Source organism: Lipophrys pholis, assembly GCF_963383615.2.
Source record: "Lipophrys pholis genome assembly, chromosome: 11".
NCBI classification, from domain to species: Eukaryota; Metazoa; Chordata; class Actinopteri; order Blenniiformes; family Blenniidae; genus Lipophrys; species Lipophrys pholis.
The window spans coordinates 20,086,539-20,101,273 of record NC_137631.1 but is presented as its reverse complement, the minus strand read 5'-3'; the positions used below and the strand labels follow the sequence as shown (position 1 = coordinate 20,101,273).

At 39.7% G+C, this 14,735-nt stretch overlaps 1 protein-coding gene across 2 annotated transcripts; it reads right to left on the bottom strand.

Annotated features, from left to right (window-relative positions):
* Positions 1-1,795: 1,795 nt before the first annotated feature.
* Positions 1,796-10,161, bottom strand: sema7a (semaphorin 7A (JohnMiltonHagen blood group)). Of its 2 annotated transcripts, XR_013935826.1 has the most exons (15): positions 9,987-10,160; positions 9,633-9,772; positions 8,757-8,798; positions 8,564-8,659; positions 8,250-8,352; positions 7,970-8,080; positions 7,395-7,537; positions 5,793-5,971; positions 5,454-5,562; positions 4,505-4,700; positions 4,195-4,307; positions 3,949-4,094; positions 3,799-3,851; positions 3,067-3,725; positions 1,798-2,973 (listed from the first exon to the last, which is right to left on the bottom strand). XR_013935826.1 is itself a non-coding variant. In XM_080475864.1 (14 exons), exons 1-14 carry the CDS (start codon positions 10,105-10,107, stop codon positions 3,334-3,336), a joined length of 1,944 nt encoding a protein of 647 aa, XP_080331990.1. In that variant the 5' UTR covers positions 10,108-10,161; the 3' UTR covers positions 1,796-3,333. The 2 variants fall into 2 exon arrangements, 1 of the variants encoding a protein (XP_080331990.1); XM_080475864.1 differs by having other exon boundaries at positions 1,796-3,725; positions 9,987-10,161.
* Between the last annotated feature and the right edge of the window lie 4,574 nt (positions 10,162-14,735).

The window sequence follows — 14,735 nt, the reverse complement described above, 5'->3', positions numbered from 1 at the left end:
CGTCACCCTGCCTGTTGGTTTTGATTGCAGTGTGGCACTGTCCAGGCATAGGATATAGGAGTCAAGAAGAAAATCCTCTTGGGATTAAGGTCAAGGAACAGGCTATCACAAAGAACTTCTTACACTGTTGTTTCCATTCTATAACTTCCTGCTTGATAATAAAATAAGGCAAATATGTTAATGTGAGGCTTAAATGACCTGCCATAAGATAATCTGACTACGTCAGGGTTGTAAACATGACCGATTTCATTTAGTCATATACATTTCAGTTCAGGGGCCACACACAGCCAAACGTAAGCTCAACTGAAGGGGACACAGAAAGATGGAAACTTATAAAACTTCTGCTTCTACAATGTGTGTTTATATATATCACCTGTTTATCCGGTCAGGGTTAGGATTAGACTTTAAAATGTGTTCTTTATCTCTAAGTTGTAACGGCAACTCTAAATTCATCAGTCAGGCTACTGTCTGTTCTGTCTCCTGTCCCACAGAGGATGAACACACATTCCAGCTAAATGAATGCCTTTAGCTTTTAAGTGTGTGACCGTCTGTCTGTGTTTGTCCGGCAATAAACAGAGTAGACTCAGACTGTCCCGGGTGGATCCTGCTTTATTTTCTACGCTGTATAGAAGATGGCTGAAACTTTGCCTTATCATCCCACAGGCTGCAATAAACTGTTCTGTTTGTCTATCCTTTTTTTCATGCTTATGTTATTGCTTTTCCATATATATAGGTATCTTTTTTTTAATTTAAATTATTCTCTCATTTATTTCATCATCTAATTTGTTGATGTAACTTCCATTTAAATGTGCTACTAAATAAGCTGGCTACAGACTTTTAATTTAGCTAAAGAGGGAGGTTCTGGAATGACTCTTACCCAACAGGTCATTGAAAAACAAAGATAAAAAAAACAGACTTTAGATTCCCACCCAAACACTACCTCATCCCAGCAGCCAACTATCGAGGCCATGAAGACACTTCAGGAAACACTTAGCACTGAGATCAGGTGTTACGTCAGCTCCGGCTCAAGCCAGAGACTTAAGAACCTTCATTAAAAGTGACCTGAGGCCGACATCCAGACACGAGTCGACAAAGCAGCCTTTAACGAGAAGTCGTGCTGACTCTGAATCTGTAAAACGCCTGTTTTTGCTGGATATCACCACAACTGACAATGATTTGTGGTCTTTGATGAGTCAACGAAGCAGAGAGGGGATTCCTCACAATGTTTGCCCTCTCGTGTCACGGTTTGGCACTAAGCTTTCCTTTCAAGTAAGAATGACTAATGCACTCACAAAATCCAACAGAAACAGGGTTTGGTCACAGAATATGGATGCCAAAACACAATGTTATTGTGCTTCAAGATATATGTAACTAAAGAGTTTTCAGCCACAACGAATGTGATTCAGAGACTCTTGGCAGATGTTGTTTACGTTCAGTCTTTCTTTGAAGCATTAAACTTGAATCAGGTTATCTGAAAGACGATCTGCAAAAAGTCCATTCAAGTTCAGCCAAATAATCCCAAGATGATTATTTTTTTTCTTCCTCCCTTTCCCCCAGGACAGGACATGCAGTAAAGCCCTCATTATCAGACAGATTAAAATAACGATCTTTGCAATTTTCTTCACTGTTAATTGCAGCTCACTTACTAGAATTCAGTTTACTTAGGAATTTCCTTCTAAAACAGACACATTGCTTCAACAAAAGATACTTAATAGTGGGTTTGTGAGAGGGAGAGTATACGCAATGAAATGTTCATCTTCATTTTGTAAATAACTCCAAAATATCACCAATACAAATGATAATTATAACGTCATTTATTTATATACTTTATACAGCATAACTCTTTTAAATAAGGACATATATTGCTTGAATGTATAAAACTCTCCAGTATGAAACTGCACAATATCGTACCCAAAATACAAATTACAAAATAAATATATCTTTCTCTGTAGTTTTCAAAAATCTAAAGAAGAGCATTGAGACTATGCAACTTTGGAAAGAAGAAATAGCATTTTCAGTCTCTTGCAAATACAAATAAAAGACACAAATGAGGACTTCATTACATTCAGAGAGTTTCCAACACAATCCGAAATAATTTAACTTCGGTTGCTAAATGTTAGCGAACTTGACAAGTGTGAGCTGGGAAAGACTTCAGCTCAGGCAACAGTAATTTGGAGAAAGCAGCTTTAAAAAAACAAAAAAACAACGTGGATGTACGTATGTTATTGCTTTTGTTGGTGAAAGTGACCAACCGTATTACTTTCACTTGTACAGTATTTTACTTTAGCGTTGATTAATATCTCCAGTGTTGGATTAAATGGCTACTTTTTGATGATAGTTACTCAGTCTTGCTTTTTATATAAACAAGTGTTAAAAAGTAGCTCCTTTAAAACATCCCGGGCAGATGTGCAAAGCCAGAACCCCCAGGCCCGCCAACCACCTGAAATCTGCATCGACCTCCGACGTCAGGGTCAGAAGTTGAGGAAAACATTTCCAGTGTTTATAGTTTTAAGTCCAGTTTGATTTGAACCGTCGGCTTCACATCATCTGATCAGTCGCTTAACGTTTCAATTGCAAATCTTGCGAATGCCGACATGCACCACCGACTGTTATTGGCTGGTGTGAACGGAGCAGGAAAACGCAGAGAATGTTCAGTGCTGCCCGTGCCCTTCCCTTATGTCATTACGGTGTATAAGTAGAAAAAAAGAGGACATTTGCACAGGAACTTAAGCCTTTTTTTTCTTCTGGTTAAAAATGAGAAGCTCGCCTCAGAATAAACAGCTCACATACCAACACTGCTGCTATGAAGTACTCCCTGACCAGAAGCTTTTCCTCCAAATATCTTTTCATTTGAGAGGAGTGCATTCTTCCAGGGATGTGGTTACACACAGTCTGAAACCTCAGAATACCGGTATGTCTTGCTCCTTCCTTGGAGTGCAATGCGGAATGCTCTTTGATCATCAGCTGATCCAACTGCAACCCATTAGAAACTATTAGAACGTGCTCTGCCATGCTGCTCTCCACCTTCATCAGCTCATTTTCTTTCGGGGTTTAAAATAAACGAACCTGGCTGTGGAGGGTTTCCGAACTATTCTGCCAAACACAGCTGTGTCACCCGAAGCACAAACACAGCAGGGTTGTTCCTGTTGGAATTGTTCAGCTGGTGTTGAGGAGGATTTCCCTCAGTCGTGCCTCCGGCCTGGCCTGGTTAGAAAAGGCAAAGACAAAAGACCAGAGAGTACTTGTGCTGCGACTGCATGAAGCTTAAGGTTTCTAACAGAGAGTCCATTGAAAGAGAAAGTCATGGGAATTTAAAATGATTTGTGACGACTCTTATTTGATAATCTCCCACACAGCCTCAGCCAGAAGTGTGATCCAGGCAATCCGAGGAACAAGCGCTGAGGCCTCACTTCTTTCAAAAGGAGGACTTTGTTCAATAAGCTGATATTCTTTTATCACTTTCCTGTAGTCTCTTTCAACAGAAACACACTTATAGTCGCCGTAGTTCTCTTGCGCCATGGAAGGAATGAGGTGCAGGCAATTGGACAGCATCTGCAGACAGGGGCTGCTGCGGCCGCTGTGCTCCCAGGTGTACACGGCGTGGTAAGAGTCTATGGGACAGGACAGATAGAATGGGACGTTCTTCGGGACTGAATGCATCGTCCTCGAATTCAGTGGCCGTGGTGACATTGTTTCCCGTTTGCTTCGGTTCATGGGCTTCACTTCTAAAAACAAACAAATGAGTAATCAACCTCGATGAACCATAAATAAACGTGTACATGACTTCGTGTTCGTTACCTTCTGTTGAGCACACATTTATTCCGCCGTTCACAATATTCTGAATGGCTCCGCTGTGAACCAGAATCAAGGGAATGTTAACCTGCGTCAGTTTGCAAATCAAAAGACGTCAAAAAACGTGTGCGACTCCTGGAAGCTCGTCACACTCACACGAAGGTCGGGGCGCATCCAGATGCAGTCCAGGCGCAGTAAGGATCCCGAGCCAGAACACAGTCTGCACAGGAGCTGTTGTACTCCTGACACCTCTGGAGGTCCACAGTCGAGATTTTCTCCAAAAAACCTACAACTAACCTTTTCTGAACAAAAGTAAAGTAGCGAGGAAAATACTTAAGATTTTACTGCGCCAGAACTCAACAATATAGAATATTTATAAAGATCTATTCATAGCGTCTGTACCTTTTGAGTGTCAAGCTTCATCACTTGTACGGTTGATGTGTTGGAGAGCTGTGTTTGGGAGATGATGAAAGGTTCCGATCCAGCCTCCAAGACTTTGTGGATATTTCCAGAGTCTGAAAAGCAAATTAACATGTTATTTCAGGAGCGATAATGCTGATTTTCTATTTTCCATATACGCCTAACAAACCAAAAAGCCAACAGACAATAAATGATGACATGGCAATTCAGCAGACGGACAAAGTAGGTAGGTGCAAATATGAAAACCTGAGTCTGTGCTGACCTGTGTAGATTTTGCTCGAGTGCAACATACCTGTGGCCAGAAACAGCACATTGTACATGTTCTGGTCTGCGGCCTGGACTCGGTCCACAACTATCTTGGTGTAGTTGTTGCTGCTTACGTAGAATGGGGCAGTATAATGCAGAGAGTGAACCCAGTCCGTCATTTCAGGGTAATCCTTTACGATGTTGATGGTGGCCTGTGGCAGACTCCTGCTGTTGCTCACGCACTGTAAAGCACACAGACACAAAGTTTACTTTGCTTAGAAGCGGTGAGCGCGGGTCATTCAGGTTAAGGTATACAAACCTGACAGGAAAGCAGTTTCTTAAGGCAGTGAGTTCACTTTGGAACTCACTGGCCCCCTTGGAGAGGGACCCACCCCCCCCACCCCCCTTCCAAGGGGGCACTAGAGATCAGAGGGGCGACCCTACAAGGTTTTGCCTTCTTTAAAGTTGTTAAAATAGTGAAGGAAACCATAAAAAGGCACTTTTTTATTAATTTGGTATGTTCCTGCTTTTTCACGTTGGTGTGACCATCAGAATGTGGCTTCAGTGTCGTGTTTTGGCAAATCAGAGCTCAGTGAATAAGTTCAGTCACAGCTTCAAGATGTAAACTGAATAGTTGGGGGGTTGAGTTATTTTTATTTTACTACAATGAAAGGAAACTCTGTCCATAATACATTCAGGATCCCATTTTAGCTCCATGGAAACATGGTAACATTCAAACAGGCTTTTTGAAAATAACTACAATAGCTAGATGGAAACAATGAACATGTTGAAGCAACGCACAGAAACGTTTTCCGTGCGTCCACTGATTTATGCAGCTTGTGTTTATTTGGGCGCCAAATTACACCGAGTCACGCGACATACGATAAACTGGCAACAGTGAGTGTGAGTGAAAACTCAAATAGAAATACCAGAATAAAACCAGTGGAGGAGGTTCTGTCTCAGCAAAGCGGCATAGCAACAAAACAAGTCCTTACTGTTCCTGGCCTCGGCTGAGGGATGTCGTTGTCATAGCCCTTGAAAGTTGAATTCTCAAATACGTCTTCAATCATTCCTATTGAGTAGACGCAAACTGCTGTGGAGTTCCTGGAGAAAACAAGAAAACTGAGGTTATCATGGAAATCATGATTAGTGCAGATTTGTAAAGGTCACAGAGTTAAACATGGGTGTGACGTGAGGCAGTTGGACAAACATTATAGATGGTGGATTTGTCTTTACAGTATTACACATAGGGAGGAGATCCATGATGTCAGTGTGTGTTACTTGTGTTGTTGCTTAGATTCTAAAATACAGTAGAGGAAGGGAAAATGTCTAACCAGCTGCTTGTGAACAGCGCATAGACTTTGGTGTCATGCCAGTTCTCAGCGTGCATAACAAAGATGTCTTGAAGACGGGTGAAGTACAGCGACTCGTCAGGAAAGCCACAGACAAGCCGAGCCTTGAGAAAAGATGTCCACATGTTTTGGAAGAATATTTTTGATCCACCTTCATCGACCTGCAAAAATCAGACAAACAAATTACATCAAGGAGACTTTTCTCAAAATGCACCCATGAATCAATTATTATGACTGACAGGACATATAAGGACATATAAGGCGACGTTTGGATACAAAACACCTGATTGCTTCTAAGACAAGTTTGGGTTTATACAGGTGTAAAACAGGGAGGTTAAAAATACTTTTTACACCACAAGTACAGCATTGACAGTTGTAAATCCAAAAAGATTAAGGCTAATGGGATAGAATAGAATAGAATAGAATAGAATAGAATAGCTTGATTATTCCCAGAGGGAAGTTCTTTAAGAAAGAATGATTTGTTGGTTTGAATAGTAGGAGGGGCAACACCCTGCAGCAGATGGTTGCATGACTACATTAACTCAATACTTTAATGACATGTAAACCTGTCATTTCCTGCTATTGCACTCATAAAACAACTGGGTTAGTCACTCTCCAAACATCCTATCAAACTTCACCGCCATTAAACAGCTAATGGAGGCTTATCTAACCATTGTTCCTATGAGACACAAAATCATCGCCACCATGAAATGGCACCGACTTGAGAGATGGTGGCATTTTGTTTTGGGTTTATTTCTCTGGTGAATCAAGGAGGATTGTTGTAAGAAAAGCAGCAAATGCTCTTTTAAAAATATTGAATCATTTATCAGTTGCGATGTTAGGTAGAAACTAGACATGAATAAAAAGCGAAGAAGGCAAACATATACACATATAGATGTTTTCTCCTCAAAATAAACTTAAAAGGAAAACGGACTAAAGCAAAAATAGAATTAAACCCATATAAATGGGGTTGCTAGTATGTTTTTACAACATATTATCAGTTGTGGATATTTGTATTCATACCTAATGCATTTTCAACTTGGTAAAAAATCTACATATTAAATATTTAGCTCTGTATATAGTAAGAGATGTGCTGATCTACATGTGTGAAAAGGAAACTACATGTTCATCTCTAATTTCAATTTAGTGATTCATGAAGTAATTTATGAAGCCGTTTATGTTTACAGAAACTAACCCGATACCATGTAGTAATAGTAGCTTAAAAAAACTGTGACATACTGCTCTTTAACAAGACAAATATTCTTATTATGTTTAATGGAGTAGACATTATAGTTTGGCTCCAACGGTTGTTATAGTTCTATTATTTTTATGCGTTGCCTTGTTTTTGTGTTTCCTCATATTTCCTGATGGCGGTGGTACAGTCCCTCCCCGTGTTCAGTGTTTCTGTTCTGCCCTTGTTTGCCGTCCCACCCACCTGCCCAGCTTGTCTGCCTGCCCATCCCTGTCCGGTCCGCCCGTACTCCTCAAGTTTTTCGCCTCAGGATTTGTATTTCCCATTTAAAAGAGCGCCTCTGTTTTGTTTGTCAGTGATATAAACAAATGGGTCGTTGGTTTCTATCGTACCTTACAAACTCTGCCAACACGAGATATCCAGGGGTCAGCCTCCGGGCTTGGGTCTGAGTTCTTTTCACGGAAAAAGATGTAAATTTTGTCATTGTCAGGATCATCCTCTTGTTTTACCCAGGATGCTGAGATAAATGTGGGTTCTGTGGGGGAAAAAAAAAAAAATGAAAAAAGTTGTTTTTAGTAAACCATCCCACTGTTTGAGTTACAGCATGGAGATGGGAGGCAGCGGACAAGAAGTTCAGAACGTCCAAACAAAGCTAAAGATAACACACTTTTCCAAAAGGTGGACAAGGAGTTGTGGGCTTGTCAGTGTTATTGAATGATTAGAGCTGATGTTGCTGTTGGTCTTCACCACATTTCTTATTCTAAAAGATACCCTCTGTCACATAAAGCAAAAAAAACTATTTTTTTGGGGAAGAAAATGACACTAGTCTATCATTCCCATGTAAATAATACATCACACTTGCAACTCTCCTTCCATGCGAATGATTTATATGCGGCCACATCACAGTACTAATGGACTTAAAGCGCAATAGTCATCATGCATTATTTAACTGGAGACATTTACTCACCTGAGACCCAGCTGTCGTACATCCAGACATTTGTCCGGCCGCCTGCTTTTCTTCTGAACTGTAATGAACTTCCATCTTCATCCAAAGGTGCCGCTGCATATAGATCCCCCTCTAAAAATAACCAGGACATATCACATTAAAGATGTGAAGATATTAAATTATGCAGTACATTTTTGTCTAAATGCTACCACCTGCCAACTCTGTTATTATGCAAGTCTGCATGCACTTTTGAAAACCAAGCGTAAAGCAGTTATGCAAGAAGCCGCGTTTACTGACATACCTACTGAGAGCGACAGGTAGTTCTGAGTGTGGACAAATGGAGAGATGCCAGTCCCCTCATAACTCTCCGTTATTTCAAGAGTCTCGTTTTGCACTGAAGGAAACTGCAGAATGACAGATAATGAACTTGTAAAATGGTAAAAGACCGAGACACCCGAGCAATTCAAGCTTAATTAGAACCACAAGCGCGAGACACTTTAAATCAACTTTGCAGGGCTGCTGCCAGTAAAATTAGCTGGCCACAAAAAAGAAAACACCAATATGTTATACAGATGTGACTGTACATGACATTCAGTGTTGCTTGCGAGCACTCACAAGTTTCCAGCACTGGGGTCTGTGTCCATTCGTCCCACAGACAAATAAGCTGTCCTGAAACTTCTCAATGACAGTGACGACATTTTCACAGGGGTTCTACAACACAAAGAGCACAAACCAGAGACATATTTTTGGATGAAAAGTCACTATATAGCACGCCATGGTTGTTGCACTTTAGTTTAAAGCAACTAACCTCTTCACACTGCTGTTGCCCTGTTGTTCTCAGAGGGAATGTCTGCAAAAGATATCATTTGGAAGACAAAGGCAAAACTTGAGTTTCAAGTCAGAACAGAATTCCGTTTTCCAAGTTTTCCGTAATCAAATGGTTATTGTGCAAAATGTATTTTTGTACACAAACACCAAAACATGTTTAATTTTATTAAGCAATGCCATACTAAAGTGATGGAAAATAAATAAATAAATAAATAAAACAAACTAACTGAAAACGAACTGTGCTGAGGTTTGACCTATGCATTTGTACAGTAGCAGGGCGATCGATTCAGGACAAAAAATTTACAGCTTTTATAGATTTTGTGTCAGATTTCCTTTACAAGGATAAAGCGCCTCACTGCATGCTGCAGCAGGACTCTCATCGCTTAATGAAAATAGGATCCGTCTCTCTGCCCGGTACTCGGCAGTCCTAAACAAACTTAAGAATTCAGGATTAGGATTAGCAGGGGTTGTCTGACAGAGTTCTCCAGATCCTCACACACTTGAGCATGTCATGTGGATGTGTCTGTGAGGTATCTTCAGTCGGGTTTAATCAGCAGCTTGCAGGCACATATTTGCATTCTTCAGACCGCCATATCAGTGGGAGCTAGCAGGCAGACTGACAGACTCCTTGAGCAACAATAGGGTTTGTGAAGGCCATCTGTTACAATAGCATCTAATTATAAACCCAGATGAACTTCAAACGGCACAGCCCTGCTCAAAAACTGCACAGAAATCAAGCTGGGAGTACACAGAAATGAGCATTCGAAGTACAGGAACTACAACGGATGGTATAAATAAATACATACATACATACATATGTAAATAAATAAATAAATGCCACAAAAAGAACACCCACCTCTGTGATGCTATAATCATCCACATCAAGTTTCAAGACAAAATCGGTTCCTCCAACATAAAGTTCCTTAGAGTCCTCCTGATAGAGCAACACACTGTGGTCCTGAATAGTTTGATATTCAAATGCAGCCGTGAAAATATCTGAAGAAAAAAAAAAAAAAGTCACGTTATCACATGGACGTGGGCGAATATATGTGTGCAAGTTTTACTGAACCATGAAAATGGCAATGTTGGAGTCTTTTTTAGGGTGATCTTAAAATAATTTCAGCAAAAACTAAAGAGCTCATCGTGTCTGTGAATCGATAGCCTAACGGTCGGCTACCTGAGTCACTGCGGTGGGAATGTGACACCTTACCTTTGCTCAGAAGTCTGGGACTATTTCTCAAACCAAGCGTCGGTGTGTCTTTCAAACCTGCACTAAGGAGGAGTTGAAATTCCGCTCCAAGCCAAATATATCCTAACAGTAATCGCTTCATTTTCGGTCTTGAGCAGTTCTGTTATCCTCCTTCTCCTGATGCTTCTTGTGTGTGAGCTGCAGTCACGGTCGTTTTTTGTTTTTTTTAGTCTCTACGCCTCCTCCCCATTGCGCGCACGCATCGACGACGCACTTCTTCACGGTGACGGTGACGCAAACACGTCAGATTGAATAAAAAGCAGGTGCTAAATTAGATATCATGATCATTATAATTGGGTATATAGTTCAGGCTGAAGTCACACAGGACAACAAATGCACCTAGAAAAAAAATTCCAGATTCCAAATTTTGTGTGCCTGCCTCTTGTTGGAGCTCAATTTATTTGCAGTTTTTTCGAAAGTTTTTCGGAAACGGTTAACAAAAGTCAGCATGTTTTAATGTGCTTTTTTGTGTTAGTCCTCCCAGTGTTGCGGGACTAGTTCCTCTGTGAAAAAAAACGGAAGGAAAAAATAGATAAATAAATGAATGAATAACTTTGCCCCCCCCCCCCCCCCCCCCCCCCCCCCCCCCCCCCCCCCCCCCCCACCACCACCACCACTAGTGCAGGCACAACTCGGAAAACTAGAACGGGCACTTGGGGTCTTGTCAATGCCACCTTGCAAAGTTAATTTAATTTAATCATTAAACGATGTTCTGTTGGTTCACATTCTCTTGTGTTGTGTTAAAGCTGGTATGTGATTGGCTGAGACTGGGGGGGGTTACCAGTGTGCGAGCAGACTGGATTTATTCGGAAACTATTAATCGTTAACATCCCAAAATCGAATCAGTTGGTCCTTGGATGATGACCAATCATCCATGATGATTTTAGGCAATTTGGGTAATTAGTTTTCGTGAAAAGTATCATTGCTATATGTGCATGCATGGCTTTTCTCCAGAGACTCATTTTCTTGCCACAATCCAAAAATGTGTGTTTGAGATCAACTGATCACTCTAAATCATCAGATCATGATTTTAAAAACTTTGAATAAGATTAGTTACAAAGCAGTATTATTTTATGAGAAGAACCGACTGTCATGGAAATATAATAGCTCAATTAAATTTTTTTATAAAGATCTACGCAGACAGAATTTGACTTTTGTTTATGGACCCCAACAGCCATTTATAATATATTTTTAATGTCAAAGTCATTAGGAAGACTGATTACAACCAAAATGTGTTAATTAGCCTGAGATAAAGCTCAGTGTTAATAGTCTGACTCAGTGCTTGAAAGTAGTCAGCTCTTGAAAGAATCAGCTTTTTAACGTTCGTTTATGTCATGTGTTTTGTCAAACTGCAGGTGAAGTAGCTTTAAGGGGAATGCATTCATAAGAATCCAGTCCAAATTACACAGGTGATACAACATATCAAAAATATCAAACCAACCAGATTAAAAAAAAGAACATAATACAACCTGATCTATGTCTCTTCTTAGAGTGTGATATCTACTCTTTACTGAAAGTGTACTTAGTTTATCCTTCCCATAAATCACCAGACAATCCTCTCAAATTCCCCTGGCCTTGGTACTGAGGACGCAGTGAATCCTTTCCAAGAGGAGGGAGGTTGTCTAAGTTGTAATCCAAGGTTTACGTCTGGAACGTCTTTATTTTTCCAAAGCAAAAGGATAAGTTTCAATGAGCCCAGGCAGTTGTGGGACAGGAGATGTTATACTGTGGAGGTTGGTCTGATACACCTTGTGCAGCAGTCTGAGTACTTTGAATGTTTGTAATGCATGCTGTGCAGAATTATGATGAGTGTCTTCACATGCATCATATTATTTCAGGCCTAATATGTTTTCTAATTTTAATGTATGGAGCTGGACACATGACTTACAATATCCCAGTTAGTTTGGAAGTCTGTCCTAATAAAAACCTACACCAGTACCCAACCAGTGACTCGTAACAGGGACTTTATTATTTTGAGGGACATTGTAACTTTTTGTATAAAACTCATAATAAAGAAAAATTCAAAATGTTAAGATTCTTAGTATATTTATTGTATTTGAAAAGACTAAACACTTTAGGTAAAAGTATTCTTGGAATGATATGCTCGAGAAGTAAAAGCATAACCCATTTCCCATAATTTTCCAACACGATCTATAAAAACGAAACAATTAGGCTCCTACACTTGAAAAGCAGACAGACCAAGTACTTAAATGACTGTCTATCAGTCTAATGCCACAAAGAGCAAAGAGCATGAGCTCTTATGGAAATAATGGCTGGCTATCATTTCATGTATAGTACTAAATGGGACTGAGACACAACGCTGGAAACTCAGACTGCTCCTGACTAATGTAGACAAATCTGCACCAAGTTTTCCATCCTTGACTGGTATCTCCTTTTGCATTCCACCAAACAACCCCACTCCTGTTTCTAGTGGACAGAAACAGCAAATAGAGAGGGAAGGTTGACAACAAAGGGCTTTCTTGGCTATCACTGCAGCTTTGAGTTATTCAACAGTTTACATTCCAGTCAACACAAACAGTTGGGTCTGTTTATATGCTGTAAACAATTCTGTCCATCAGGGTGGAAACTATAAATCTAGTTCGCTGCAGATTATTTCATAAGAAAAATCTAATTTCTCTTACTTACACAGAAGTGAATAAGAATGTTATCTATGAGTCAGACCATTGGTTTTTATAGTGTGGGGGTGGGATTTGCCTCTTATGGGAGGGACAAGAAGGCTTCAGGTGGCTGTACCAGGACAAAGGCAACTTCTTTTTGGTTTTTCAGAATAAGTAATGGTGAATAGATAATTTGAGGCTCAAACTATAGATTATTCCCTTAAAAGACACATGGTTTTGATTAATTGCAGATGTGTTATCGATCAATTAAAATGATTAAATAAATTTGAGCACAAAACTGTTGTATTAGTTGCAAACTAAATGGACTTATCAGATATTTCTATTTTAAACCATATAAAAAAAGCAAACAATATAGATAATAATATTAACTTTAATTTTAGTGTTTGGTCACAATTTGTAAAGTTGTAATTTTGCAATGGCAACTTAACAATATATTGAATACAATATATACATGTTTTACACAGCTATTACATATCACTATGTTTGACATTCATTACAGTCTAGTGGCTCAGTGCCATGTGAGGAAGGCAGGAGCAATTAAGACTGATGGCTTCTTTCTGAGTTCGGTGGATAGATCTAGACTCTGACACTCTTAGAACAGGCTTGGATCGTAGATTAGGCAACGCAGGAAGCTGAGCCAAGGCACCAGCCAGAGGCACCACAAAGTCCCAGATTAACTTACCCAGGCTGTCAATTGATTAATTGGATGTACTTGAAAGAATTTGCACCAAACACATGCATAGTTAATAAGGTCAAAAAAGATGAACCACTGTGAAAGTGTTGAGAATCTGATTGGCTCCTCTCTTTATTGTATTTACATGTTGCATATTCTCTCTTGGCATCATATAACGGCTTTGTATAATTTGTATATATTGCAAAATTGAATTCCCCAAATCCATGATAAAAATGCCCTGTACTCCCTTGTACCTGTGTATAGGAGTAAAGGGTGAAGTTAGATATTTTTACGACACATCTGCACAAAAGATGTTTCTATTTCTTGGATGAAACTGCAGCACTCGGTGCTCTAAACTTGCCCAGATCGTCTGGCTCTGCGCAACAGGTTACAGGTTTCGGGTTACTTGGAAACCGTGCTGGTCTCGGATTCCTCCACAAATACATCAACATAATCGGGTGTCTTCTATCGAATTTCATGGATAAAATGAACAAATACTGTTATCAGCAAAGAGAAACACATTGACTCTGTTGTTTTTCCAGAAAAAACATGTTTAATTTGGTAATTTTAAATTGTAGAGATCTTGTCTATCTTACCCTCTATCATTTCTCACTCACCTCTACCTTCAATTTATGCCGTCATTTTACCTCCTCTCTCTCCCTCTTAGTATCACGTGTGCCTCAGTGGTAAGTACTGCAAGCTTACAGAGGCACTTTATGGGTTTGACCCTCCAGTAAGCAGTTCAGGTCCTTCAGATGCAGGACCAACACACTTAAGAACTTTTCATCCGTGGGACGTCACAACCATGAACTCATATGCAGTGAAAAAAATGTGTTTGATTTCACTGTAAATAACACCTGTAGTACGTCTATTATTATCATTATTAGCACTTAGCAGGTTTGCTGTTTTTTTAATCTTCAAGTTTATCTATTTTGCATTTCTTCTTGCATACACTGATCAGAGGCTGACCTTTTGTTTTGTCTTTTACATGTGCATGCAAGAATAATAATAATCCTGCTTTGTGTACAAATGCTGACAGTCTCAAAGCTCTAAAATCCAGCATTATTTTTGTATCACACATAATCTTTAGTCTTTGCAATATTTTCTTTCCTCTTTACAAATGGTTCCTCATGAAGCGAATTTATCATCGTGTGGGAACTCTGCATCACATGATTGCTTTTTGACCAGAGCTAATATTGTTGCTTCCAGTTCAGCATTTTTTTCCCACTCTCTGGCCTATTTTATTGGAAGGCTGTCCACCTCTGACTTTAAATGCTGATTTATGTTGTACTATTTTTCACTTTTTTTGTGTGTGTCTATAATATAAGATCTCAGTTATACGAAGTTAATAGAATAGCTAGTGCTTCAAAGGTCTTTACAGGAAGGCACAGAAAAAGA